Source organism: Emydura macquarii, unplaced genomic scaffold, assembly GCF_026122565.2.
Source record: "Emydura macquarii macquarii isolate MOO-44397 ecotype Brisbane River unplaced genomic scaffold, CSIRO-AGI_Emac_v2 contig_67, whole genome shotgun sequence".
Taxonomy (NCBI): domain Eukaryota; kingdom Metazoa; phylum Chordata; order Testudines; family Chelidae; genus Emydura; species Emydura macquarii.
The window spans coordinates 975968-1002496 of record NW_027130204.1 but is presented as its reverse complement, the minus strand read 5'-3'; the positions used below and the strand labels follow the sequence as shown (position 1 = coordinate 1002496).

At 56.6% G+C, this 26529-nt stretch overlaps 1 protein-coding gene across 3 annotated transcripts in view; it reads right to left on the bottom strand.

Annotated features, from left to right (window-relative positions):
• NFKB2 (nuclear factor kappa B subunit 2) overlaps positions 1 to 26529 on the bottom strand; it is a 37828-nt gene extending 11299 nt beyond the window's left edge. Inside the window, exons 1-9 of one of the 3 annotated variants that reach the window (XM_067536950.1) lie at positions 26513 to 26529; positions 25326 to 25397; positions 23082 to 23149; positions 21817 to 21944; positions 17600 to 17797; positions 2081 to 2088; positions 1230 to 1296; positions 854 to 932; positions 257 to 297 (exon numbers count right to left, since the gene is read on the bottom strand). In XM_067536950.1, the coding sequence (XP_067393051.1) occupies positions 257 to 297; positions 854 to 932; positions 1230 to 1296; positions 2081 to 2088; positions 17600 to 17797; positions 21817 to 21944; positions 23082 to 23149; positions 25326 to 25397; positions 26513 to 26514 (663 nt within the window). In that variant the 5' untranslated portion in view covers positions 26515 to 26529. Of the gene's footprint in view, positions 1 to 256; positions 298 to 853; positions 933 to 1229; positions 1297 to 2080; positions 2089 to 10371; positions 10440 to 10827; positions 10886 to 17599; positions 17798 to 21816; positions 21945 to 23081; positions 23150 to 25325; positions 25398 to 26512 lie in introns of those variants that run through there. The other 2 variants (XM_067536873.1, XM_067536799.1) reach the window with 2 other exon arrangements.

The following is a 26529-nucleotide window of genomic DNA, read 5'->3' as shown; positions in this document are numbered from 1 at the left end:
TTAGCCAAATAGCCCCAACAAGGTGGGCAATCAGGGGGAAAACCCACATTTGATGCTGCAGACAGTCGAGTTACCAACCTAATACACACATTACCGACCACTGCGGGGACGGAGTGAAAGCACTAGCCAGGGGAACTCACATCTACTCCAACCCCAGCTTCTCCTAGCAGGAGGCACTTTGGGGAATAGGTTAGGAGATGCTGCCTGTGGGGAGCTCACAGCTACTCCAGCGAGAGATGGCCTGCAGAGTCCTCACCTGTTTTGGCTGCTCGATGATGATGAGATACGGACCTTCAGCTGGAAAAGAAAAAGGGAAGACACCAAGTGAAGAATGCATGCCTGTGTGTGGTGCCATGGTTTAAAACCCACCGCCGGTGGCCCGAGGGGAAGGCAGGGTCAGTGTCAGTGGTGAAGTCAGTTCACCCTAGCCCTGTAGCAGAGGCAGGGAGGGATCCCATGGCATCTGTGCTGGTAACTGTGTTTCTGGGAGCAGCATTAAAGGGAGGCAAGGTCAGAGCTTAGAGGGAAGGAGACAGAACAGACCTTCACACTCATGAGCTTAAGATCACATAAGATGGGAATCCCAGGAACCGATCATAGACAGACCCCATGCGTGAGACAGTAGCCAGTCAAGCAGGATAGGCTCCCCACTGCTGAGTGGGGAATTCCTGCCAGTCCCACCAGGATTCACACCCGCCACTGTGACCCAGGATCATGATCAGCCTGAGAAACAATCTGAGGTGAGCCAGCATCTCAGAAATTCCCCTCTCCCTGAGCTCCATGTCTGAGGGTCAGGAGCCTGACACACATACACACACCCCGACCCTGAGCGAGGGCTCAGCAAGGGCCTTACCGGTCTCCATCAGTGGCTCCTTCTGCTCCATCATGTGGGAACTGAATTGGAAGTCGTCATAATCAATGCCATCCAGACACTAAAAGGAGAAGGCGAGGGGGAGAGTGAGACCCTGCCAGCACCGGGGGGAGGGTGTGCCCCCACAATGCAGGGCAGGGGGCCCTCCCCTGAGCCAGACACAGATTGAGTGGAGACCCCGGGACCCAAGCAGGGCCACCGCAACCCAGACACAGCCCATCTGGGGAAACAACCCCAACCCCACCGCAGAGGCAGCTCAAGCGCCCGACCAGCCCTACCCTCAGCCCCCCAACCCGGGACCGGCCCAAGCGGGGCTGAGCAGTCCCCAGCGCGGCAGGCCGGGCAGGGAGAGACTCACCGGGTTGTAGTGCTCGTCCATGGCGGAGCCGGGCTGCGCGGCGGCGGCGGCGGCACCTGGGCCGGGCCTGCGAGAGAGGCGAGGCTGAGCGGGGCCGGCGCGGCGAGCAGGAAAGTTGGGCCCGGGCCGCGCCGCCCGGAAAGTCCCTAGAAACCCAGCCCGGGGCTGGAAATGACGGGCCCGCGCGTCACCGCCCCGCCCGGCCCGGCCCGGCCCCCGCTCCCCGCCTCCCCGCACCGCTAACTCCCCCCGCGCCTCCCCGCGCCCCGCTAACTCCCCACCCCACAAACCTCCCCACTAGCTCCCCCCGCCAGACCCCCCTTACCCCACTAACTCACCACAGCCGCGGGGCGTCCCGGCACCTGTCCCCAGCCAGACCCCCAGCACCTCTCGGCACCCTGCCAGCTTCCCCCACACTCCCAGCCCGACCCCCCTGGTACTCCCAAGACCCTGCTAACTCCCCCATCCAGACACCCACCTCCCCAGACTGCCCGCTGCCTGCCCCCGATCGAAGGGGTGACTCCCCAGTATCCCCCAAACTCCTCCCACCCCCCACTAACTCCCCTCTCCCCAGACAGCAAGACACCCCTCAAACACACACGCACTCTGACTCGCCCAAGCCCCCAACACACCCCTACCCACTAACCCCTGTACACACACTGACTCCTCTAACCCCAACACATACACACACACACACACACACACACACACTCACTGCATGCCACCCCCCCTACCTTAGTCGCGTTCCAGTCGGGAACATTGCTTCTGCTGCACACATCCCATAGTCTGTGAGCCCCTCCACACACACACACCCCTTAGGTGTCAGTCTAGAACGCTGACCCGGCACACACCTACACCCCTTAGGTGTCAGTCTAGAACGCTGACCGGGCACACACCTCACAATCTCTAAGCCCGTCCCTAAACATACACACACACTCGTCAGGTGCCTGTCCAAAAAGCAGTGAGTTCGCAGCAATGCTGCCAGGCTGGCTGTGAGACCCTGGGGGGCGGTGCTGGGGAGAGCTATGCAAACCATTTCCTACCCTTCTGAAACAGAGGGAGTTTTCACCTTGAGTGCAAAAGATTCACAATCACTCAGTCACTGCCAGGGCACTGCAGAGAGACAGAGATGGGGGTGGCCCTGCCCTAGGCCGGAAACTCCAGCAGGCTGGCTGCTTTCCCCACAGCCAGCTCTTGCTTCTGCTCTGAGTAGCTATCCTGGCAGCCGGCACTGCCGAAGAGCCCAGCAAAGATTCCATGGCCCTTTCTATAGTGTCAGGGGTTTGCCCCCTGCCTCCTCCACCCACTTCCCCCCCGCTGGTGTGCAACATGCTCCGTTCCAGCTGGTGGGCCCTTCCACCCAGAAGTGGCTGCATTTCAGAGCTGGAGTGCTTGCCAAGTGTTGGGATCCTTGGCAATGAAAGGCAGCAGGGATGACACCTTCTCACACCCAGCTACATGCAGCTCCACAGGCCCCTTCCCCATGAACTCCCGCCCCCCAAGGACTCAAGGTTACGCAACAGCAGGCTGCTACCAACACATCTCAAACCAGCCTTGTGTACATGCAGCTGACCCCGAGCCAGAGCTCCAGGAGAGTGCAGCTCAATCCCCCTCCCACTCCCGCGACCTGCTGCCCATAGCTTCACATGGATAGAACACCTCTGTGCTCCGAGCTAATTGCCCCCGCTCCCACCTCCGCCACAAAGTGGCCTGGCTCCAAGGCCACCCCCCCAACCTTCACACCACTGCCATTGTTTTCCCCCCCACACACACAATTCAAGCACTGTCAGTCAGTCAGTCAACTCTTCCAAGCCAGGTCCTGGCTGTCCTTCCCCCGCAGACATATCCCTCTTAATAGCTCCTGCTCCCCCTCCCCCCCCCCATTCACAGAGGGTCAAATGTTAACCCCCAGTACCCACTGCTGCCTCCTTTTCCCTCATCCAGGGATCAGAGCACACATCTCCGCAGCTGCTCGGAGCCCCCCTGCAAGCGCTGATGTTCTGACCCAGCCAGACACCTCCCCCCCCCAGAGCAGTGAAAGGAGAGGGGGCACTTTCCCAGCTCACTCCACCCGCCAGAGATGGCAGCAGAATGGCTTCTGTGGGGATGTGCCCAGCCTGCACTGAGGTGCCTCTCCCCTGCTGATCTGGGAAGCTCAGCACCCGGCTACAGAACAGGACAGCTGCAGTCGAGATGTTCACAACTGGTCACGCCTAGTCCAATTAGGGAGGAGGAGTGTTAACGGCAAGTCGGACTGCTGAAGAGTGCAGGACTGGAGATGTGGGCCAGGATCAAAGTGGAGCCCCCCTGCCCAGCACCATCTAGTCATTTTCCAGATTGTTTTCTCCCCATTATTAAGCAACAGCAGCATGCGTCAAGTTCTTCAGAGTTCTCATACCATGAATTTCTGAATCACCAGCTTCTGGCAGGTCCCACTCTGGGGATTTCGGGTGCGTGGGGGAGAGTGAGGGGAAGGAAGGGGATTGCACAGTCAGTGACTCATTTTCTTCAAAAGTCAAAAGGAGGAAAAACTTTTCAAGGAGATTTCCCTTCTGCTCAAGATCTAGCCAGGGGCTGCCTTGCATGCATGGCCATGTGGTGGGATGGGGGCCTGCAGCTGCACCATCAAACTCTTCCATCGTCTCATTCCAACCAACCAGCCTTGTCTTGGTGGAAGCACTAACACAGGGAGGGGAGCTCTGTAGAAACCTCTGGGGATGCAATTAGGAGTCTGAGAAGGATCTGGGCTATTTGGCTGCAGCAGAGAATCTGGCATCACAAAGCAAGCCTGGGCCTCTCAGCCATAGCACAACAGTAGCTTACAAACGCCACAGAGCATGGACAGAATATTATGGCACCCCCTTGCATTGCCCTGGAGTTGGGGGACAATCTCCAGCAAGTCAGATCTAGGCCAGCCCATCACAACAGGCACGACTGTCTTATCCATAGACCCTCTCTGCTAGGTTGTCTGCTCTGCACCAACATTAAAGGACCACTGGCACTTTTCAGACAGGATAGTGGGGCTTGCCCCAACGTCCTTGGGCAAAATGGGTTTCCCCCATCCATTGTTTTACTCTATAGAGTTTATTATACCACACTCTGAGCACCTTCCAGCAGTGCCTTAAGCGACATGACTAACATCTGTCATGTGGCTGTGCGCCATGCAGTGTTCCTTTGGAATATTTAAACTAGGTTCGATGGGGGACGGAGACCTAAGCCTGAAGGTAAGTGGGGAAGAGGGACACCACAAGGAAGCAGAAGTAGGAGGGTGCAGCAGGGGAGGCCTCCCGATTCATACTGTGAAAGTAGGCCAATCGGCTACTTATCTCAAGTGCCTGTACACAAATGCAAGAAGCCTGGGAAACAAGCAGGAGGAACTGGAAGTCCTGGCACAGTCAAGAAACTACGACATGATTGGAATAACTGAGACTTGGTGGAGTAACTCACATGATTGGAGCACTGTCATGGATGGGTATAAACTGTTCAGGAAGGACAGGCAGGGGCGAAAGGGTGGAGGAGTTGCACTGCATGTAAGAGAGCACTATGATTGCTCTGAGCTCCAGTATAAAACTGGAGATAAGCCAGTTGAGAGTCTCGGTTAAGCTTAGAAGCAAGAACAATAAGGGTGATGTCGTGGTGGATGTCTGTTATAGACCACCAGACCAGGAGGACTAAGTCTTCAGTCAACTAGGAAAAGTTTCCAGTTCACAGGACCTGATTCTCATGGGGGACTTCAATCACCCTGACATCTGCTGGAAGAGCAATACAGCAGAGCACAGACAATCCAGGAAGTTTTTGGAGAGTGTTGCGGACAACTTCCTGGTGCAAGTGTTGGAGCAACTAACTAGGGGCTGTGCTTCTCTTGACCTGTTGCTCACAAACAGGGAAGATTTGATAGGGGAAATAGAAGTGGGTGGCAACCTAGGCAGCAGTGACCATGAGATGGTCGAGTTCAGGATCCTGACAAAAGGAAGAAAGAACAGCAGGATACGGACTATGGACTTCAGAAAAGCAGACTTTGGCTCCCTCAGGGAGCTGATGGGCAGGATCCCCTGGGAGGCTAATATGAGGGGGAAAGGAATCCAAGAGAGCTGGCTGTATTTTAAAGAAACCCTATTGAGGGCACAGGAACAGACCATCCCGATGTGCAGAAAGAATAGCAAATATGGTAGGCAAGACTGGGGTAAGCACCTAGGCGTGGAGGATGCTGGCAGCAAGGGGCCCAGCTACTGAGTTCTGGGTGCGACGCACGTGTGGATAGCTACAACATCAAACTCACCTGAAGAATTTCATTTCCCTGGCCTATTTTGCACAGGGCAACTGAGAGCAGGACAGCCACACAGCGCCCTCTGCAAGATAGCTCAGCAACTGCTGATCTGACTGTCTGAAACCAACCAGGCTGCCCCAATTCAGGGCTTGCCTGTGCCAAGAAAAGCCGATGAACTCTGTCGTTGCACACTTGCAGCTCCTACGAAAATGACACTTCAGCCATGTGGAATACCATCTAGAATCCATCCTACGTGCTACAAGCCCTCTGCTCTCCTAGTGACTGCCATTGGGAAGGCTACTTTCAAGGAGAGATGAAGAAGGGAGCAGGAGGCCAACGGGTCAAATGACAGATTCCTAAGAGTCAGCAGCAGCTAGGAGCTGGTCCCAGTACTGAAGAGAAGGGTCCGACCAGACCTCTCAGAAATCTCAGTTACAGGATGGGTGAATATCCAGCAGTTCACTGCCACTGTACATGCAACAAGCGAATGGGTAAATCCAAAGATTTCAGGGAGAGGAGATAATCCCCGAAGGTAGAAAGGTCAGAGACCAGTGAAGCTTTGTGGCAGTGCTGGCACCAGATTGAGAATCTCTTCCACTCGACAGCAGAGCATTTTCTTGCGCAAGGCTTTCTGCTTTTATTGAGGGCGGACTGGACTTCCTTCGAGCTCTCTCTCTCTCTGCTATCGCCCTTCGAGCTCTCTCTCTCTCTGCTATTGCCCATGCAAACACCAGGCGGGGAGGAGGCACGAATGCTAGCGAAGTTGTGGAGAGTGTTGGGAGTTCCAAGTCGAGCTATCCCCGGCAGAAAATGAACTGGAGAGGCAGTTGGTCCGCACCACCCCTTATGCCTTTGGTTTGGTGCATGAGAAGGTTCAGAGCACAGGCACGGACCCGCAAACACTGCTAGTGATGAAACTTCCAGTCGTGGGTGCATGGCGCACACATGCAACCGCACTGTGAATGCCCATAGAACCAGCACTCAAAGAAGAATATTGTTTTAACTTGAAATCATAGCAAGGAAAGATCCCCTGGCCCTGACAAAGAGGAGATGAAAACCCTCATCTGCAGAGCAGCCTAACCCTCCCCTCTCCCTGGGCGCACCCAAGGGACCTGATCACAGCCGAGATTCACTGTGCCTAAAGCATTTCCTTTATGCAGTAAGTTCTCCCTCCCATCACAGACAAAAGTTACAGTTGTTCTGGCAAATACATGCCACCTACTATTTTAATCCTCCAATTATTTTATTTATAAATCAACAGCTTTGTTCACTGCATTATTAAAACAGTGTGTTCCATTACCTGTTCTGCCCTCTCCCCCACTTTCCATCTCTAAACACACCCAAATTTGTCTTACCAATGGCTCTGTTTGCCCTTTCCCCATCCCCAGAACTTCACCCATCCTCCACGTGTTCTGGCATTAATGATACCTGATCTAGACCCTGCGGCCCTCCAGGCTGAACCCATCTGAGCCCGCTGACTGGCATACATTCCTGGGAACTGGGGCAGTACCTTTACTATTAGAGTTTAGCAAGTAGACAGCCCTCTCCAGATTCAAGGCACGTTACAAACGGAATCAACTCTTAGCCCTCCTGTGGGACAGGGCAGCATTTAAACCCTTTGAGTGGACAGGGAAGTTGAGGCCCAGAGAGGCAAAGTGACTTGCCAAAGGCTACAGAGGGAGCAGGTGTTAGACCACGTTGAGAATTCAGGCTCCCAGCACCATGCACAAGCCTACACCTCTGTCTCAGATCAGCTGGCTTCTTCCTTGATTCCTCTCTCTTTCCTTCTCACACTCAGTGCATTAACCTTGCTAGTGTCCAGCAAAGGCTGCAGCACGTTGCTGTTAGGAATCTCCTCCTTTGCCCTGTTGTCTAGCTGGAATCTACAAAACCTCTGGCAGAGGTGTAATTTGTAACCCTCAGTGAACCCTAGCCCATGTCTCCTGGGCGGAGTAACAGCCCCCAGCACAGTAACTCCACAGCTCTTTCACAACCTCCCCCAAGCAGTAACGGATGCATGGACCAGCCTCAGTGCAGCCACAGACCCTCCCCGTCATGTCCTATGCTAACCAAGGCCATGGCACAAGTCTCATCTCCCCGAAACACCACCAGTGAGCTCCACAAAGCAAGTGGCTGTTCGTCAGTGGAGCTGCACACCCAAGGAAGCTTGCACAGCTTTTTTGGGGGGGAAAGAGGCTCTAGAGAGGGGAGAGCACCAAGAACTCATTTTGCAAACAATGTTTCCCTCATAGAATCATAGAATCATAGAATATTAGAGTTGGAAGGGACCTCAGGAGGTCATCTAGTCCAACCCCCTGCTCAAAGCAGGACTAACCTCAGCTATATCATCCCAACCAGGGCTTTGTCAAGCCTCAGCTTAAAAACCTCTAAGGATGGAGATTCCACCACCTCCCTAGGTAACCCATTCCAGTGCTTCACCACCCTCCTAGTAAAAAACTTTTTCCTAATGTCCAACCTAGACCTCCCACCCTGCAACTTGAGACCGTTGCTCCTTGTTCTGTCATCTGCCACCACCGAGAATAGCCTAGCCCCATCCTCTCTGGAACCCCCTTTCAGGTAGTTAAAGGCCGCTATCAAATCCCCCCTCAATCTTCTGTTTTGCAGACTAAACAAGCCCAGTTCCCTCAGCCTCTCCTCATAAGTCCTGTGCTCCAGCCCCCTAATCATTTTGGTTGCCCTCCGCTGCACTCTCTCTAACTTGTCCACATCCTTTTTGTAGGGGGGCCCAAAACTGGACACAATACTCTAAATGCGGCCTCACCAATGCCGAATAGAGGGGAATAATCACTTCCCGTGACCTGCTGGCAATGACCCTCCTAATGCAGCCCAATATGCCATTAGCCTTCTTGACAACCAGGACACACTGCTGACTCATATCCAGCTTTTTATCCACTGTTACCCCCAGGTCCTTTTCTGCAGAGCTGCTGCCCAGCTCGTCGGTCCCCAGTCTATAGCTGTGCATGGGATTCTTCCTTCCTAAGTGGAGGACTCTGCACTTGTCCTTGTTGAACTTCATTAGATTTCTTTTGGCCCAATCCTCCAGTTTGTTTAGGTCACTCATCTCCTCCTACTTCAAATCTGCCTCCCGGATAATCCCAATGGCACATGCGTGATGCATTTACCCCACGCCCACCCTCCCACATGTACATCACCAGGGTTTGCCACCATCAGTCATGCCCTCCCTGGAATTTATCAAAGCTCTCCCTGCCCCATCCTGGGCAGCTCCTTCATTTCCCTAGATCCAGCATCCTGCAACATTACCACCTGTCCCAGATTCTCCAGGACAGTTCCATTCTCAGGTCTTCCCTTCCACAGCCCCCTGCTACCAGCCACAAGATATCCCAATCTCAAATTTCAGCCACCCACCAACGGCATTGCATGCCCCCCAACCCTTCTGCCCCAACCAGTGTGGTTACAAAGCAACTCACTTGAAGAGAAGGGAGGACGTTCTACCCCTTTACAGCAAGGATAGAACCTTCTAGCTTCAAAAACCTGGTGCAAGTCATGAGCTCAGATTCTCCTCCCCTTGCAAACCACAGGCTCAGAGACCTAAGAAGCAGTCTGGCACTCCAGGCTATACTCTAAACTGTTACAACAGGATCAGAGACAAATCACAGGGCCATAATTAAACCCGTGTACCCATCCATCAGTTGCAGGACTGCTAGAGGCAGACACCAGGCATTATAGACGCCTTGCAACCAGGGGAGAGAGGGGAACAGAGCCTCAAACTTTCTCAAGCCAGGCCACCAGCGGCCTCTCAAACCCCTTTCTTAATCCCAAATTCAAGCCCACCACAGAGATAAAAGAGCCTTCTATACACCCTGCTTTGTCACACCAGCCTACCCAGGGTGGTCTGACAAGGGTTACCTGCATGTCCCAGAGCTACGGTGCAGAGCAAGACCAAAAGCCCCAACCACAAGATCAAGTTCTACTTTCCCAGAACAAACCCAGGCCAGATGATGAACTACACCTCACCTCAGCCTCCTAGTGAGGCCGTAGGAAGCTTCACAATGGCAGTACAAAGCAACGGGGCCTCCCTGCTCCGAGGAGATCACTAGACACCTACAACCAGCCCTACAAAGGTCCTCGTAAGACTAGCTGATAGGGTCATTCACCCCATTCCACTTCTGGGCCCCAACCTTGACTGAATGGGACAAGCCCCCCTTTTTACATGTGCAGTTCTGCAGCTCCTTGGCACGTTGGAACCCTTCCAGCAAGGGCAGAACCAGGGAGTGTTGTGCTTCTGGGGCAATCACACCCAAAGCATCACATGCACCCCCTGCTGCAGAGCACAGCGCTGCGGGCCACAAGAAGTCTGTCTTTGCTGCCTTCCCTGCAGAGCCAAGACAGCTACAGGAGGAAGAACTAAGTGCCCCTCCTTGTGCACCATTAACAGATCTGAGTGCTGAGCTCCAGTTAGCTGGACCTGTGCTTGTCCTTCGAGCCCAACAGGGCGGCACAGATGTCATGGCAGAACCTTTTGATAGATGAGATGGAGAGATCCCCGCCTGGCTCTCAGAGCCCTGGCTGAGTTTGCAAGGCTGGCAGTTGGGAAAACGTGATTTCTACTTGTAACCTGTGCACATTTGGCCTGGAATCACTAACAGAATCAATGCAGGACCCCACCCTGGCATTTCAGCAGACACAGGGCACAGCCATGCTTGAATAATACCAACCTCCAGCACAGAGGAGCATGCAACCCCACTCAAAGCCAGACAGGACTCAGAACCAGAGACAAAATCACAGCAGAGCTAAGCCCAAGGAACCAACCCCCTACACGGTACTGCTGGGGCCAGGGAAAGGCCCCCATTCTGGACTGACAGGCACGACCCAGAAGTTAACCCTAGCCAATACCTTAGCGCAGCGGAACAAGCAGGACACAGGCAGATCTTCAGCAAACAGAGACTCCCTCCCTGCACAGGAACACAGCCAGGGCAAACCGGGAGAGGGAGGAGCTTGCACCGAGTGAGGAAAGAGAGGGAGAAAAACGCTTCTGACTCCGCCACAGCGAGGGGACTCCGGGAGGAAGGAGATTTCGCTAGAACGGGGAACAGACTCGGGCATGACAGCAGGGGAGGAGAAAGGACGGGCCGCGGGACACCAGCAGAAGGGGCCCAGGACACAAGTCGGGATTTGTTTCGCGCTTTGACGATAGCGGGGAATGAAAGAAAGAATCCAAAAGTAATCGGAGCCCCGCCCCCGGGTGCCAGACTAGACCCTGGCCCCCAGACCCACCCCCAACACCCGATCCACTCCCGCCGCCCAACACCACCCTCCACACACAACCCCGCCTCAGCTGCTGGGCCTCACCCTCCGGCTCCAGCCGCTCCTCGCTCCCGCTGGCCCAGGAAAGTCCCGTCTCTGCCCCCGCCTCCCGGGGCTTCCCGAGCCCGGCCCTCTGCGCCACGGGACCAGCCGTCCCGCCCCGCCTCGCCCCGCGGAGTCGGGCCAGGGCTACCCCGGGGCGGGGGCCAGGACACCCCCCCAGCACAGGGACGCCTTCCGGGCTGGGAGCGGCCCCCACCCGCCGCTTTGGGTCTCTCAGTGCCGGGGAGAGGCACCGCCCCGGGAACCCCGTGAAGGCTCCTGTCACACAGACACGGCCCCTTCCCGTCACAATCCACGGGCCGCGGCCATCAGAGCACGCCCCGGCCCTGGTACCTGCGGCGACACCCTGGGAACGGAGTCGGAGGAAAGCGGCGCAGTTTGGAGGGGGGTATTCAGTGACTGACAGACTTGCCTTGGGGCTGGTGCCCTCAGTCAATGAGGTGCTTTAGAAAAACCCCTTAAATGCTACCGAATAGCTGGGAACAAGGCAGCAAAGGCGTGGTGGGCCAGTGCCCAGAGGGTAGGAACTACTGCCACAGAGATCTGGGGACCTGCTACGTTAAGACGGCCATGCTGATCCTCCTGGGAAGGAAGTGAACTCGTCGCAGCCGGCTGATTTTTCATTTTATTATTGCAATTTCATTTCCCTACATATTACATATAAAATATTTCTCCACCTCCTCTCTGGACCACAGGCAGTGGTGAATTTACAGACCAATGCCCTTTGAAAGGTAGGCACAGCAGGAAGCAGAGACCCATCAACATGCAACAGCAGCAGCAAATTCCCCTGTTAAGGGACAAGGGGAAAAAATACACATCTGCTACATTCATTCTTGTGCGCCTCTGAGGCTAACTCCCACCAGGCCCTCCTCCCCTGGTCTTGCAAGGATCAGCCTCAGGAGACCAGATGACATACACCTTGGTCTACTGTAATGAAGGGCAGAAAGCATTCCTGTAGGCAGCATGCAGTTTCCAATCACAACTGCCGTGTTCCTACGCATTTTACAATGTGTCCAAGGCACTTTATAGGCATAGGCAGGAAAGGAAGATGGGTCATGTGCTGAGTCACAGCTGGATCTGCCATGTCATCTTTCTCTGCCTCCACGTCCCTCATGTATAACATGGCAATAATGACGATAACCTACGTTCCCAGGGGCTGGGAGTGCCCTGAACTTCTCTAACGAGAGGCCAGGCACAGGAGAACCAGTGCTTACACAGCACTACAGAAGGGTAAAGTCGTTCTCTTCTCTGAGCACTACGAGGAGCGTGAAGTTTTTAATGTCAGACCTAGCCCAAAGCGCTGTCAGCTTTTCAGGACCGAGCTTTTGTATGGGCACAGCCCCTAGCACGCCGGGTCTCGGGGCACTATTTACTACAAAGAACTATGTTTGAATCTAGGCAGACTTGAGGGAAGATGGGGAAGATTGGAGGAAGATTTCCAGCATGGCCACACAGCAGATTAAAACCTTTCTCTAACTTATTATTTATCGGACGACAGGAGCTCCACTCACAGCCCAGGACTGTACAAACATAGGGCAAAAAGTGGGTCCATGCCTCAAAAAGCATTTGACCGAAGTCACCCCTGGGCTGAGAACAAGCAGGAAGCATGTCAGTACAAGAGGGGTGTTCCTGAGAAGAGCCCACGGAAGTAGGGACCCCCTAAAATGAAAGTACTGCATCAGCCCAAACTCCAGAGGAGGTGGCACAAGCCCGTAACCCCAGAAGGATTGCTTTCTCCAAGACACTCCTGTGGAGCCATCAAGCACAGGCCACATGGACCCACGGGACAGGGCCTGCTGTAAAAGACCCAGACTGCTACAGATTTCACTCTCACCACAGACATGGAGCCTTTGTGCCAGCATGATTTAAACACTGCCGGGAGAAGAAACGTACCTTGCTTTTTGGCTCCAACCATCTGGTCACCCTTCATCAGCCTGGCCAGATCAGGTACTGGTCTCCCATTGCTCCTGGTCTAGCCAAGCCAGGGTGGGGGAGTTGCAGGCTCTCAAATAGGCCTAGCTGTATCTCAGGACTCAGGTATCTCAGCAGACAAACTGCCTGATTCCTCATCTCGTACCAGCTGTGGTCCCAGATGGCGGCCCCTCTCTCTGCTGCCACCTCTCCCACCTTTCTCCCTACAGAACAAGCCCTTTTCAATTCCCCCCCTCTTCCCCCAATGGAGTAATCATCTCTGCCTCATCTCTCCTCCCCTGGTGGACAAGGTGCCTTCTCCCAGGGCAGACTCCCCTCCCCAAATCCGGCCCGGAGGCAATGACAAACCTCTTTGCAAGAGCAGCTCATGCTCTGATTGTCTCTGTGTCTCACCATCAAGGAAGGATAACCTTGGAGCTGCTAGAGCATCAAATACCTTAATCCTACTTTCACCTAGGAGTCCAATATACTCCCACCCTCCCCACTGCCTCCTTTTAGCACCTCTCCGCTCCGGTAGGGAGATCTCTTTGGTAGGAGAAGATCTGATGGGAAATAAAAGGTCCCTCTTCTTCCCGGTGAAGGGCACTGGTGATGCTGGGGGGTGGGCACATATGTCCTTAGTGCATTGTCTGCATGAGTCAGAAGAGGAGGTGAAGTCAGGGTCAGGATCAGCCCCCCCTCACCGCCCAAAAACTGGAGGCGCTTTGGTTCCTGGACACGTTCCTGGTTCAAGGCAAGAGTTCCTGGTTCAAGGCAAGAGTTCCTGGTTCAAGGCAAGAGTTCACTGGCACCGTCTGGGCTTTTGGTGTTGCCGATTTGCCCATCCCAGCTCTCCAGGGACGAGGCCCTATCCCCTCAGACCATGGCCAGGCCCTCGGAGTGGCTGTGGGCATGCGGCGAGCTGGCTGTGCTGCTGTCGGATTTGTAGCTCTTCGGAGCCCGGCTGGCTTTCAGGAGGACCAAGAAGGTGTCTGTGGAGATGGCCCCGAACTCAAAAGCAAAGGTGCCGTAGAAGACCAGGACGTTGATGATGAATATCCACTCGCACAGGGCAGCCACGTGCTGAAGCACAAAACTCTCCTGGATGAAGAACACACCACCGGGGGGCGACGCAGTCAAGGAAACCCACAACCCACAGCAAGAGGCCCCAGCATCTCTCCCCAGAGGTCAGGTGGCCCAGGCAGCTGCAGGAGGCCACCCAGGAAGCGGGGGGGGGCCGCCTGTCAACTCCTCCAGACATGTGAGGCCAGGCTGGGTGAGCGCGAGATGTACTGAGAGCCTCTGTAGGAAACAGAGCATCGCTTCTGGAATCGGACACAGGGGAATGCCCAACCCCCAAGTGCCCGGCTTGCCTCCCGGAGGGGTCTGCCGACAACGGGCCCGATCCTGCTCCCACTGAGCTGAGAGGCAGAACTGCCATTTCATGTCAGTGGGAGCCGAAGCAGGCACTGGACTGGGTGCAGCTGCTGGTAAGCGTGAGAGTAACACAGCCACTGCGACCCTCAGCTTCTCCAGTCCCGTTGAGGGGCTGCTGACGGGCTGTGGCTCTGGCAGCTCCTCTCAATCTGTCCTTGCTCGCTTCGCTATTGCTGGGGCGGCTTCCTGAGACACTGAACAGGAACCAGAACGCTGCCTTTTGGAGTGAATTTGCAGAGCGGGGTCCTGGTGGGTTGAATATAAACCCACGAGCTGCAGGGCCAGGCCCCATGCAAACGGTGTCCAGAGCGGAATGGGACTTGCATGGGAGGTGTGGGGAGCTAATGATCATCCCAGCTTGATCCTTCCAGCACTAAGTCTGTTCTGGTCAAGAAGGCACCTCGGGATGCAAGGAGCAACCATGGGCCCGGTCCCAGCAGTCCAGAATCTCAGCCGTTTCAGGGCATACTGCCCAGTCCTCACGCCGTCTCTACCGCCAGTTACCCACTGCCGGCTGGCAATGCCCTCCTTCTCCATCAAGGCTTTGCCACATCTCCGCCTGGCCCCAGCCTGGGATTTTCAAAAGAGCCTATGGGAATCAGACACCCACATCCCATTGCGTTTCAGGGGCAGCTGGGTGCCTAACACCCTGAGGCCCTATTGAAAACTCCAGCCTCTAGTTCTTGTCCACATGCTGGCACGTGAGCCCCTCATTACAGCCTTCAGTCTCCTGCCTTGGGCCCCTCTTCTCCTTGTTAATTACCCTGGGCCTGCAGAGCTCCTTGGCTACCCATCAGGCACTAAAGCAATTCCAGTCTCACCCAGGTGCGGCTTGAACCCACAACGTTCAGAGTGAGAGTCTCATGCCCTAGTGACTGGAGTAGTCAGGGTGCCCAAATCCCCTCTCTTGCCCCCATTCATTGAACTGGGCGTGTCCTGATGCTCCCCTCCCCGTCATTGTCCCCACTGAGAATTTCCACCCCAGAGGCGGGAAACTCATTGGTCTCTAAAACCCTGGTTCCTCTGTGGCGCTTTCCACTCAACAACAGCGCTCAGCTGCCACTTCAGAGCCCTCCTGATGCCGGGCACATCCGTCTCAGCATGCGCCTTGCTCCCTTCCATGGGTTACCAAGGCACAGAGCTTTCACTCCCTCTAACACCTTTACCTGCATCTAACCTTGTTATCATCAGCTCTGCCAGTCTCTTTATGCTACTCAGCCACTGGCTTTTCATCTGCTTTGGACAGATCTGCACCTGCTGGGATATCAAACAGAAGAGACTTCCCAGAAAGTGCTTCCCACTTCTCCTCCTCACTCATTTCCTTCTGTGATGTGCAATCCTAGGGAAACCCCTTACTGCTATCTGAGACCACTTCTCCAAGCTGCAGCTGCCTCGTTCCTGTGTCGTTCCTTCTAGCTCCAATGCAAGAGTCCCTCAGAATATCTCCCATGTGCTGCAACTTTGCTGTTAAGGGACCAACCCCTAGGATGGGAAGAGAGTATGATCTGGACAGCCTGCTCCAGCTGTGGACAGCTGGGATGGGGGCCTCAGTCATGTCAGTTTTATACTTTTTGGACACAGAGGCCCACAGAGCTCACCAATCAGCCAGCGGGGTAATGACCCAGGTCACTCGCACCAGGGCCTGTACCCCACAAGCCTCTCCAGCTGTGTTTGCCATTTCTCTTTGCTTTACCACTTGCTGCTCTCCTCTCGGCCAGGTATCTATAGAGAATGATAGCCATCACAGTGCCCGATGCTGACTCCAACCCTCCTCTCCTGTCCTCGTATGCCCTGCCTGTTCCTTCCAATCCTTGGCACCTCCCTGTTCAGCCACATTGGTTTCCGTTGCCCTTTAGCCGTCCTGGGATTTACTGACACGGAGCTTGGATCCCAGCCTCCCCCTGGTATTGGGAGTGCATCCCATTTACCTGCCCAACATTCTTCCAGCCTGCTTCACAGCCCCCAACATTCAGTATTCTGTGTCCCTTCCCTTGGTATGGACCCTCCTCTGCGTTTCCAACCCCACAGAATGATCACTGCATCCTAGGTGCCCCCAGCTCACACTGCCTCCTTTCCATCCATCCCATCTACAGCAGCTTCTGAAGCCATAGGCTGTCTCCAGCGTGTTGTGTCTCCTAGTCGGTGCATTACCCTCTGACCTCTTGTATCTGCACTGGAGTCTCTTGATCTCCCTTCCCATCCCACCCAAGGGCTCTGGAGCTGCACCGAACCATCACCTTGGTTCCTATTTTGTCCATGACCTACGTCCAAATAACCCTCTTCCGTGTCAGCCTAGACATGAATGGCCTTTCTTCCAGCTAACACAACATTCCCTTCTTCTCCCCCAGACAGCCCTCCTGCTGCTTTTTTTGTCAATCCCAACGCCTGCTAATTTAGCTGCCCACTAAGTGCCTTAGTTTAACCAACTCCACCTCACTTTTCCCCTCACTGCACAGCTCTGATTCAGCGACCCTGCTGGGTTTTCGCCTGTGTTTGCACAGAACACATTTATAGCTCTGTCCATCTCCCTTTTTTAAACCTGGATGTTCAGTAAATAACATTGCAGCTGGCTGGCTTATCCTGGGCTGAAGGCTCAAAATACTGCAACTGCCTGTTGTTTGTGTCACAGAAGCAGGTAGGATTCGTAGTCATGGATCAGGACCACTTGGTGCTAGGCACTGTACAAACACAGAACCAAAGGACAGTCCCTGCCTCCAAGAGCTTACCGAATGCCATAAAAAAAAGGTTGTGACGCGGCAGGATTTGAACCTACACCTTAAGGAGCCTGGAACCTAAATCCAGCCCCTTAGATGCCTGCCCCTGCAACCAGCTAGATGGGCTCACAAGGCTGTTTGCCAGTGCAGCTACAATCTGCCAGCAGTAGGGCAAGGGTTGCCCTTTACAGGAGTGTTGAAACATCCCATTGAATCCCACTGCTCCAGGGGTGAGCACCATTCCCCAGCAAAGCTCGAGGCTGCCTTCAACCAGTAAACTTTAGTGTGTGACCACAGACTTCTGCCTTCCCTCCACGCCCCCTCCCCTCCGCTCCTCTGCTTCGCTCAACCTCACCGTCATCGAGAGAGCCTTCTATGCTGGAACGCCCGCCCCGGATCAGGGCCCTTCCATCCCATTTCTCAGCCCAGTAGCCAAGGTCCCTGCCCAGGCCCAGGCCCCCTTCTGCTATTATTTCTCCCGGCACCTGGACTAAAAGCTGTTTGGCAGTTGGAGGATGGCGTGTGTGTAACAGACACGGAGCTAAGTCAAACTGGGCTACTCTGTGCAGCGCACACGTGAGCAAGTACGTTCCATGGGTCCCGTCTGAGCTGTTGGATTTTTTGCCCAGCTCGCAGCGCTCCAGCTGCCAACGTTTGCACGCCCCCCAGCTGCAGATTTCTTAGCCACACACCATTGCCAGGGAAAGGATACTGAAGATGAGGGTGATGAAGGCCAGAGCGGTGAGGAGGCTGCGCAAGTGGCCGGCCCAGTAATGGCCCCTGCTTCTTGCCATGCGGTAAGTCAGAACCGACTGCAGGAACACAAAGAGCATGCTGGTAGGAAAGGCCACACCTGCGCCAATGTAGTGCAGCACCTTGGCATAGTCCACCTGGGAGACAGAAACAACCGGGTCAGGGCACACGCAGTGTCCCGCTCCGAGACACCAGCCAGATGCTACAGTTCACAGCACTCTGGTTCTAACCTTCTGCAGGCCCTGAGTCCCCCAATCAGATCTCTCTCTCTCTCTCTCTCTCTCTCACACACACACACACACACACACACACACCCCTCCTCCCCCCCATCTGGGAGCGTGGGGCTCCCTGCATCCGACGTCACTTGCATGCATGCTTGAGATTCTGCATCCCAGGTCCGCAACATGAGCAGAACCCAGAGTTCCCAGCAGCAGGTTTCAGACACATTCTCTCCCCTGCTCTAATGTGAGGCTTGAAGTCTAAGGCGCCCTGGGATCTGATTTCCCAAGGTGCGGGAGGGAGAGCTCTCCCTCTCCAGGGAGTCCCCAGCATCTGGGAGTGGGTCTCGCATGCAGAGCTGTCTGGCTCCCCACGTTCAGGTGCCAGGATTTCCCCAGAGAGCGCTTGCAGCTGAGTCCAGCCTGACAATGGATTCAGCAGGGAGTTGTGGGACAGGTTGGGGCAACAAACACGTCTCTCTCAGATCTGGCTAAGGTGCCTTTCACTGTCCTCTGTACTGGGTGGAGATCCATGTTTGCACAGATTCGTCGGGTTAGCCATTGCAGTGGCAACACCACCAGAGAAGCAGGGCAGCGTTCCCGACGGCAGGGGGCACCCTGCCACTGCACGTTCCCAGCTGCAATGGGCTGGCTGCACGGCTCAGACACACACAGTGTGTTTGGCTGGCTTGTGGCAAGGAGCAAGTCAGGGCAAGGCTGGGTCGGGGGATTGCAGACAGCTGAGCTGTGCCCTCGGGATACAGCCACCCGAGCATCCTCCTGGGCAGTGAAGCGGGAACCTATGGCACAAGGCAAAGGAGAGAAGCCAGTTGCTCTGGGCAGGCGACTGGTTATGAGCCGCCCATCGCAGGGCTGGGTGTGCCCAGAGACCTAGTGCCAGGCCATCATCCCCAAGAGCTTTTGGGGGGTTGCCAAGGCAAGCATTTTCCTTCCTTTAAGTAAATGTCCCCCTCCCCCATGATGGCTTGATCGCAGGCACCGAAAAGCAGCATCTGCCCAGACACATTTTCTGGCATTGCCTTGGGAGGAGCAAACATCCACCCTTGGCAGGCGCTGGATGGAAAACACACACATCCGTGATTCATCTGCTCTGCTCCTCTGGGGGGAGGGAGAGAAAGAGCCGCTTACAGAGCCCAGAGGGTTGGCACCCCCTCCATGTGCACAGCCAGGAGCACCAGTGACATCCAGCCAGGATGTGAAGCTGCGGGAGAATCTCAGCTCCCCACCCACAGTTCCTCCCAGCCCTTGTCCCCCTCTTGCACCCATTCATCCAACCTCACAGCTCCCCTGGGAAGCAGGGCAGTGCCATTCCCACCACATTACAGATGGAGAAACTGAAGCACAGGGAGGCTAAGTGACTTGCCCAAGGTCACACGCAGAGTTTGTGGCAAAGCAGGGAACTGAACTCGAAACCCAGTGGCTCATCCCCTAGGCCACCTTCCCTTCTCTGATGGGCCATTAACCCCCCAGCACCTGAGGAGAACACCTCCCCTCAGACTGGAATACGTGGCACTGGGTCCCGTTATTGAGGTAGAAGGAAATTCCTTCATTTCATCCCATTTTCCTTGTCCCCAACTAAAGCTCTACATAGCTCTGCCCAGGGGACAGCGAGACAGGGCGCAGATGGCCCGGCCATGGTTGGGTTCTGGCAGGACGTGGAAGGGGCTGCCCACTCCAAGAATCGGGCACATTGCCTCTGCAGCCTTCCCGCCCCCTGCCGGGCCCTGGTCTGTGAGCCAGGGCACTGGCTGGCACTCAGTCCCCAGGCTGATTTTGATGCATTCTGCCCCCCCGTCGCCTGCAACTCCTGAATACCTGCATGGAGCAAGTGCAACCATGCAGCTGAGTGCAGAGGGCTCCGAGCAGCCTGGCCTCCTGCCGAGTCCAGGGACAGGGCTTATCCCCGCCCAAAGCCAGAGGGAGCAGATCCCATCGCACCCCAGCCACGCCTGACATGCTAGAAGAGCGCCCTGCACCTAAGATCTGAGTCATGATTCAGAGCCATTTCCTAGACGTGTGCTGAGCGCTCCCAACTCCCATTGGCTCAGCTCCTCACAGGATCAGGCCCTCCGGGAGCTGTCTGCTTTGCCCAGTGATTTTCAGGGTCCTGCACAGAGCTGCCCTTTCAAGCCCTTCCTAGCCAACCGCACAGAACTCCTTCTGCCCCATTCCCCTGGCACCGGCCTCCTCTGACCAGTGCAAGAGTCTCCTGATGTCTGGCAGAGCCATCAGCTGAAGAGAGGCACTCTCTTTCCTGCTTTGCCTGTGCCCCACTCCCTCTGCTGGCTTTCAACTTCAGAGCACACTGTGGGGAAGCAGTCTCCCCTACAATGGAGATTGCACAGGCCCATCACGCGGAGGGAAGTGGAAGAGCACAGTGGGGTAATCCCTGCTGACCTGACAGCCCCAAAGGGCAGGACAGCGTCCACTCACCCAGGTCATCTTATCAGCCCTGCATCTCTGATGAAAACACACAGAGGAAAAAACCCAGAGTCCAGAGCACCAAATATTGTGTTAGTGACACAATCCAATGGGAAGGAACCTTGGACTGTGCCTTTGCTAACATCCCTAGTGCAAAGCAATTCAGCCAAGGGGCAAGGGAGGGGCCGTCTTCCCCTCGCTCCCTGCAGGACCTCAGCTGAGTTTGTGACAAAAGCCAGGATACAGGCCATAAGCACCAGGTTACATGGGCCTGTGAGGCTCAGACTCCACCACTGTCCTGGAAATTGGGCCCAGCCCCGCCCACGTTTGAGCCACGAGTGCAACCAGGATTTTGCTACAGAGGGAGCCCAAGGTACCTGCCCAGCTGCCCCAGATTTGAGTGGCATTGCACGGGGTGCCAGGGCCACTCAAATTGGCCCAGTTGCCCCTCTGCCATGCCTGCATACCTGGAAGGATCCACCCTCCAGGCCCTCAGCACAGGAGGCTCTCCCCATTATACCCCCACTAGGGACTTTGCCCCAAGACTCCTGGGACCCCTCACAAATTTTACATACTTCCACCTACGGGTACACCCCTGGGGCCGAGAGGAATCTGCTCCCCTCAAGATCAACCCCTGGTTTCTAGGATCTAGATTCCCAGCCGGGATGGGCGGCCTGTGTGGATCTGGAGGTCAACGTCCCATCTGGCAATGCTTGCATTCACAGCGAGATGGCGTCTCCCAGGACCTGCTCCTCCAGCCCGCTCAGCCTAGACGCGGCATCGCTCCTGCCATGCCTATAGTAAATGCTAAGCCAGCCTGCTAATACAACATGCAGGCTGAAACTCGACCCCCCTGAGAGCTGGGAAACGCAGCCCCTGGCTGGCTCCCCTGCTTTGCTAGATGGGTGGGTTTTGGTGACGAGCAGAGAGAACTGAGCAGTGTTACTCCGCAAATATTTACTTTACGAGAGAAGAGTCAAGCTGAGACTGGCAGCTTAGTCTGGGCCTCGAACGAGGAGTGAGCAAACGAAGGCGAATTCCAGAGCCGAAGAAGAAAGGAAATACTTTCAGGGCTGAAAAGATACATGAAAATGGGGAGCGGTGGGGGTTGGATCCTAGATACTCCCCGGGCTGCTGGAAACACCAAATACAAGCGCTGGGACACCGCTTGGCAAGCGGGGAGTAACCCTGAGCAGCCTGCTTTCAGCACCTAGAGCGGCATGAGCAGACAGCAAGTGAGCGAGCAGCAGGGGGGATGAGCAGAGCCTGCAGCTTCAACACCTCTGGGGTTATTGGTACCCCAGGGAGGGGAATGCCCCATTCATCCCCATAGGCAGGATGCAACCGACTTGTGCATGGATCAAATTGCCCCAAGAGTTCCAGTAAGGAGGCTTGTGGCACACGGCTGGGCCAGTGGGCTGGGCGGCTGGGCTAGATGCCTGCGCTGGCTTCTCCGAACACTCGTCTGCCCCCCCTCACCCGAGGAGGTGTCTTACCTGGAAGTTGCCAACCATAGTGAGGCCGGCAGCACAGATCCAGCCAGCCGCCAGCCCCAGGGTGTTGAGGAGGGACGGCCCGCAGCACTCGATGACATGGGCGTATCTCAGCAGGCCAACGAGCATCACTAGGTGATGGAAAGGAGCCGCACCGTCAAACACACCCTCCCCTGCTGGAACATCTCCCCTCCCAGAGCCCACTGGAGGGCAGGAGACAAGGATCTCTTCACCCCGGTGCCCCCGCCCTGCACCCCCAGGAGAGGCTGTGGGTGCAGGGTGGCCGTTGGGACCCCTTTGGCCATTCGTGCCTGGAGATCCTGGCAGTCAGCACTCGCCATTAAGGATGACCCGGAGAAACCCTCGCTTCTGCCAAAGGAAACGCTGCAGATGGAGCAGGCCCCGCGAGTCCATGTGCTTCACTCGCCCCAACAGGGGACTAAGCCCCGCCAGCTGCTCTCCCAGGGCCACTAGGGCTCTGATGGGCTGCAAGGGCGGGGGGCAGGGACACTGATGCCAGCCTGCAGAAGTTACTTGACCTGGACTTCAACTCAGAGAGCAAAACCACATGACTCAGCCGCAAGGGATCAAGGGCCAGAGACCCCTCAATGTCCCCCGCCCCCCACTGACTTCCCAGGAGCAGCGGGGTCCTGCACAGCCCTGGGGGATATGTCTCTAAGGCCAGGACAGCTGGGCAGTAGCCCCGCTGCCCCCCTTTCCCCGAAGGCAGCACAGCCCCCCGCAAGCCCCCAGCTGGAGGACCCTCTCACGAACGGCATGCCTGGGTCCGGTTAGCTTGACATGCAAACAGGCCCTTCCCAGCCACTCCCCACATGTCCCCTCCCTACATGGACGGTTGTGCCCTGCCAGGCTCTCTCCCCCTAGCCCGCCCCCTCTCCCTGCAGGCCCCATCACAGTCCCTGCCCACCCCCACCCTCCCCAGTGGGCTGTCCCATGTCTGAGCTCCGTGAGACGCCCCGGGCTGGGGTTCTGACCCCACAGGACCACGCTCTGCATCAGGTGCATCTGGGTCTGATCAACTCAGTCGACTCCCCCGTGCTGCACAAGCAAAGCAAGCAGCTGCTGTGGGGAAGGAGGCCATGTGGCCCCATCCAGCAGCTCAGCACCCTCCCCCACCAGCCGTCAGGGAGAGTCTGGCGGCTCAGCCCCTCTCCCCTCCGGCCACCAGACGGGGCCCTGCAGATGGGACGGGGGCTGGCAGAGCAACTGCAGCACTGCATCCCCGCCTGCCAGCAGCAGAGACTTACCCATGAAGGAGCCCAGGCTGCATATCAGGCTGAAGAAGCAGCTCTCCGGAGGGAAGGTGCCGCACTTGCTGTGGAGAAGAGACAGAGCCTGTTAGACATGCCGCAGGTCACCGGGCCTTGTGTAGGCCACTAGCCCAGGCGTGCCAAGGGAACCAGGCCTGCTGGCAGTACTGCCATTAGCTGGGGCAGCTGCCCGCCCAGCTCTGGCCCTGCTGTCTCAGTGGCATGTTTCTGGGGCTGGACCAAGGATCACTCCCTCCATCCCCCCAGCTGAGCCGTGGCCGTTTGCCCTGTACGTAGCATGGTGCTCCTGGCTGTCTAGGGGCTGTGGTGCTGGCAGGGCACAGGGCGCAGTCTCATCGGGACACACTGGGGCTGGAGTGGGATGGGCTGCTCGCAGCTAGCACACCCCACACTGCACGGGTACCATGCGGGGGCCAGGCTGGATTCACAGGGGAGCACTTGGTGGAGGCTCTAGGCACTGGCCAGCACCCCTCCCTCTAGACAGCAGCGTCCCCCCTCCCCCCGATCAGGACTAGCTGTGAGGCATGGCAGGGGCCGGCACAAAGACTCCCTGGGCAGCAGCCTGGCCTAGCAGAGGCCCTGGGGCATGCGGGATGTCAGGGGCTGTGTCTGGCTGGGAGCCCGGAGTGAAGAACCGAAGGGGAAACCACTTTGCACAAGCCAGCCTCCTGCCCGCCCTGTCCCGCATCACAGCCCAACAAGCACACAGACGCTACTCACCTCCAGCGTGCCACCAACACACGCTCGGGGGCCCTTTCTACAGGCACTCCAGCCACTCCAGAAATGCCTGAGACACCCTCCCAGCGACCCCCACTCCATGCATCCAGCACGCCCACCCCGCCCCCCCAGATGTGCACCCCATCCAGGCCACAAGCCCTGCACAAAGCCCATCGACCCCACACACAGACACTTCCACCAGACACCCTCGGACCAGCTCCATGCAGACCGTTCACCACGCACACACCGCCGCAGAAAAGCTGGGGGCGCTCACACTCCTCCCTCGGCTAACTGCATTTAGGATTTCATTCCCTGGAGCCCCATTTCCTCTGCTTGCCCCATTCCAGACCCTCTGGCACAACTGGGCCCTGCTCTGCCTGCTGCCTGGTGCCCAGGCAATGCCAATCCCAGTCATCGCCAGCACACAGGTGGAGGCAGGTCGCAGCCCCCTCCCCAAATGCAGCAGGGACGCACAAGGATTCCCTGGATCCCCCACTGAATAAAGCAGGGGTGGAGTTTGTGGAGGGAGAGCAGAGCCCCAGGGAGGCATCTCCAGTCTTCAGCCTGACCCTACCACCTGTCCTGGAGTGTTTCCCTTCCGGCTCCTCGATAAAGACCCTGTTTGTGACCAGGAGGAATCCAGCCTGGATTCGTGTCTGGGGTGACGCCCGTGGCCCACGCAACGCAGATTCTGCCAGCTGCCCGCTCCCCTCCCCCTGCTTTGGAGACCTGACCATCACCCCCCCTTGCAGCACAGGGCTCGCCCAACTGATGTGCGACCTCTCCAGCATCAGAGCCCATGGCGCCAGCACCCCCAGGCACCCACGCGGAAGCACCTCCGATCTTGAGTGCCAGTCTTTGCTCCCGAGTCACATGAGCAGCAGAGCACCTTCAGCTTAGACTCTGCACACCGGGTCAGTTCCTTCCAGCCCCTTCCTGCTCTCCCTGCCCAGCTACGCTCCATTCTCAGCACCCCCTCCGGGCTGTTCTCCGGGCCCCAGCAGAGGCAAGGGGTGGCATCAGCACCCAGGCAAAGCTGAGCCATTCCCCTCCCACCCACTGGCTCCTGTCTCACTCCCTTTCCATGCCCCATGTGCTGGCAGGGCACACAGGGCTGGGAGCTCATGGCTAATGAGCGCTTGGCACTCCCGGCCACAGACGAGGCAGCTGAGCTCTGCCACCTTGGGCAAAAGAGAAAGTCGTCAGTCACGTGCGCCAAGCCACGGAGGCGCTGCTCCTGGCAGTCCCAGGAACAACCCACCCACATGTGCACAGGCCCGCTTCGCAGGCACAGGTAAGCACGGCAGTTGCCCTGACTGCCAACATCCAGGGGGCTGCACCAGTGGGGGGGAGGGGCAGGCAGCTTGTTTGCTCTTCCCTGACTGCCTGGCTGGTTTTGCTCCACTGATGATTGGCTGGCCGTTTTTTGCTTGGCAGGGATGTGCAAACACACAGCCACGGACACCCACTCCTCCCTTCACAGCAAGCAGCGTGGGCTCTTACCTGACAAGAGGAATGTGATCCAGCGTGCAGCAGGAAATGGGGCCGTCCAGCCCACAGGACTGGTTATAACTCCTGGGGAGAAGGGAACAATGCATGTTAGATAAGGGCTCAGTGCATGTCTGGGTGCCGCATTTGCTGAGCCCACCAGTTTGTGCAGATTTTAAGCCTTCATTAAAAGACGTTTCCCAGCCCCTCTGGCTGCAGAAAGAATCAGTCCAACCTGACCCTCGTGCAGGGCTGTGTGTCTGTCTGAGTCTGAGGCGCAGAACTGGGTCCTGAACTCATTTGGCTCAATGGGTCGGCCAGCTGAAGCTCCCTGGTGACATGTCAGCGCTGCTAACGATGATGTTGTGAATTGTTTTAGCAAAACTCTTCTTGCTACTTTGGGATTGTGGGGGAGCCCCCCGTCCACTTTCCTCAGGATCACTACAGACAGCAACATGCAGAACTCAAGCAAGCTCCAGGTTCAAACAATCAGAAGCTCTTGGAGCCACTAAACAGAGCTGACAAGCTCCCAGGGGAAACTGCTGCCCCCGAGCAGGCTGGAAACGCCACCGCCTAGCTGGCGGGGTGAGCACCTCTGCTCCCAGCAGGAATCTGGCAGCTTAGAAGCCACCGGGAGAGTTTACAGATTGACCGAACCGAGTGCCCCCTCGCTAAAGGCTCAGTCTCTGTCCTGGCTGACGCTGCAGGGCAGGTCGAGTCTAGGGCTGATGCTCAGATCAGGTCTCCTTGTATCCAAGGATATGCCCACAATCCTGTGCCAAGGAGTGGCTCACGGAGCAATGCCCCTTTGGAGCCGGGATGAGTTTCCTGCAGCCAAGTGGCCAGAGAAAGGAGGCGTAACACTTTCCTACCTTGGAAAATGTCATCCAAACACAGAGAGACGTCACACCCACGAAAGCCACCAACCCCCACACATCAGAGAAGTGGCTTTGGAGCCACACAGCTACGTGCTGGGCTCCCAATGGAGCCCTGAAGAAGCAGGAAGGCAGACTGAAGAGGCAGCACGCCTGGTGGGATGCACGGCCTTGTCCCAGAGCTGCCAGCCAGCAAACAGCCGCACACGGCCCCTTTGGCAGCGGCTGCTCGCGCCCTGGAACCACCACGCGTTCTGTGCCTGGACAGATGAGTCAATCTCATGGCCCATCCTCAGATGCCCATGGAGAGAGGCGGCTGTCACTAACATTCAAAGGATTCACAG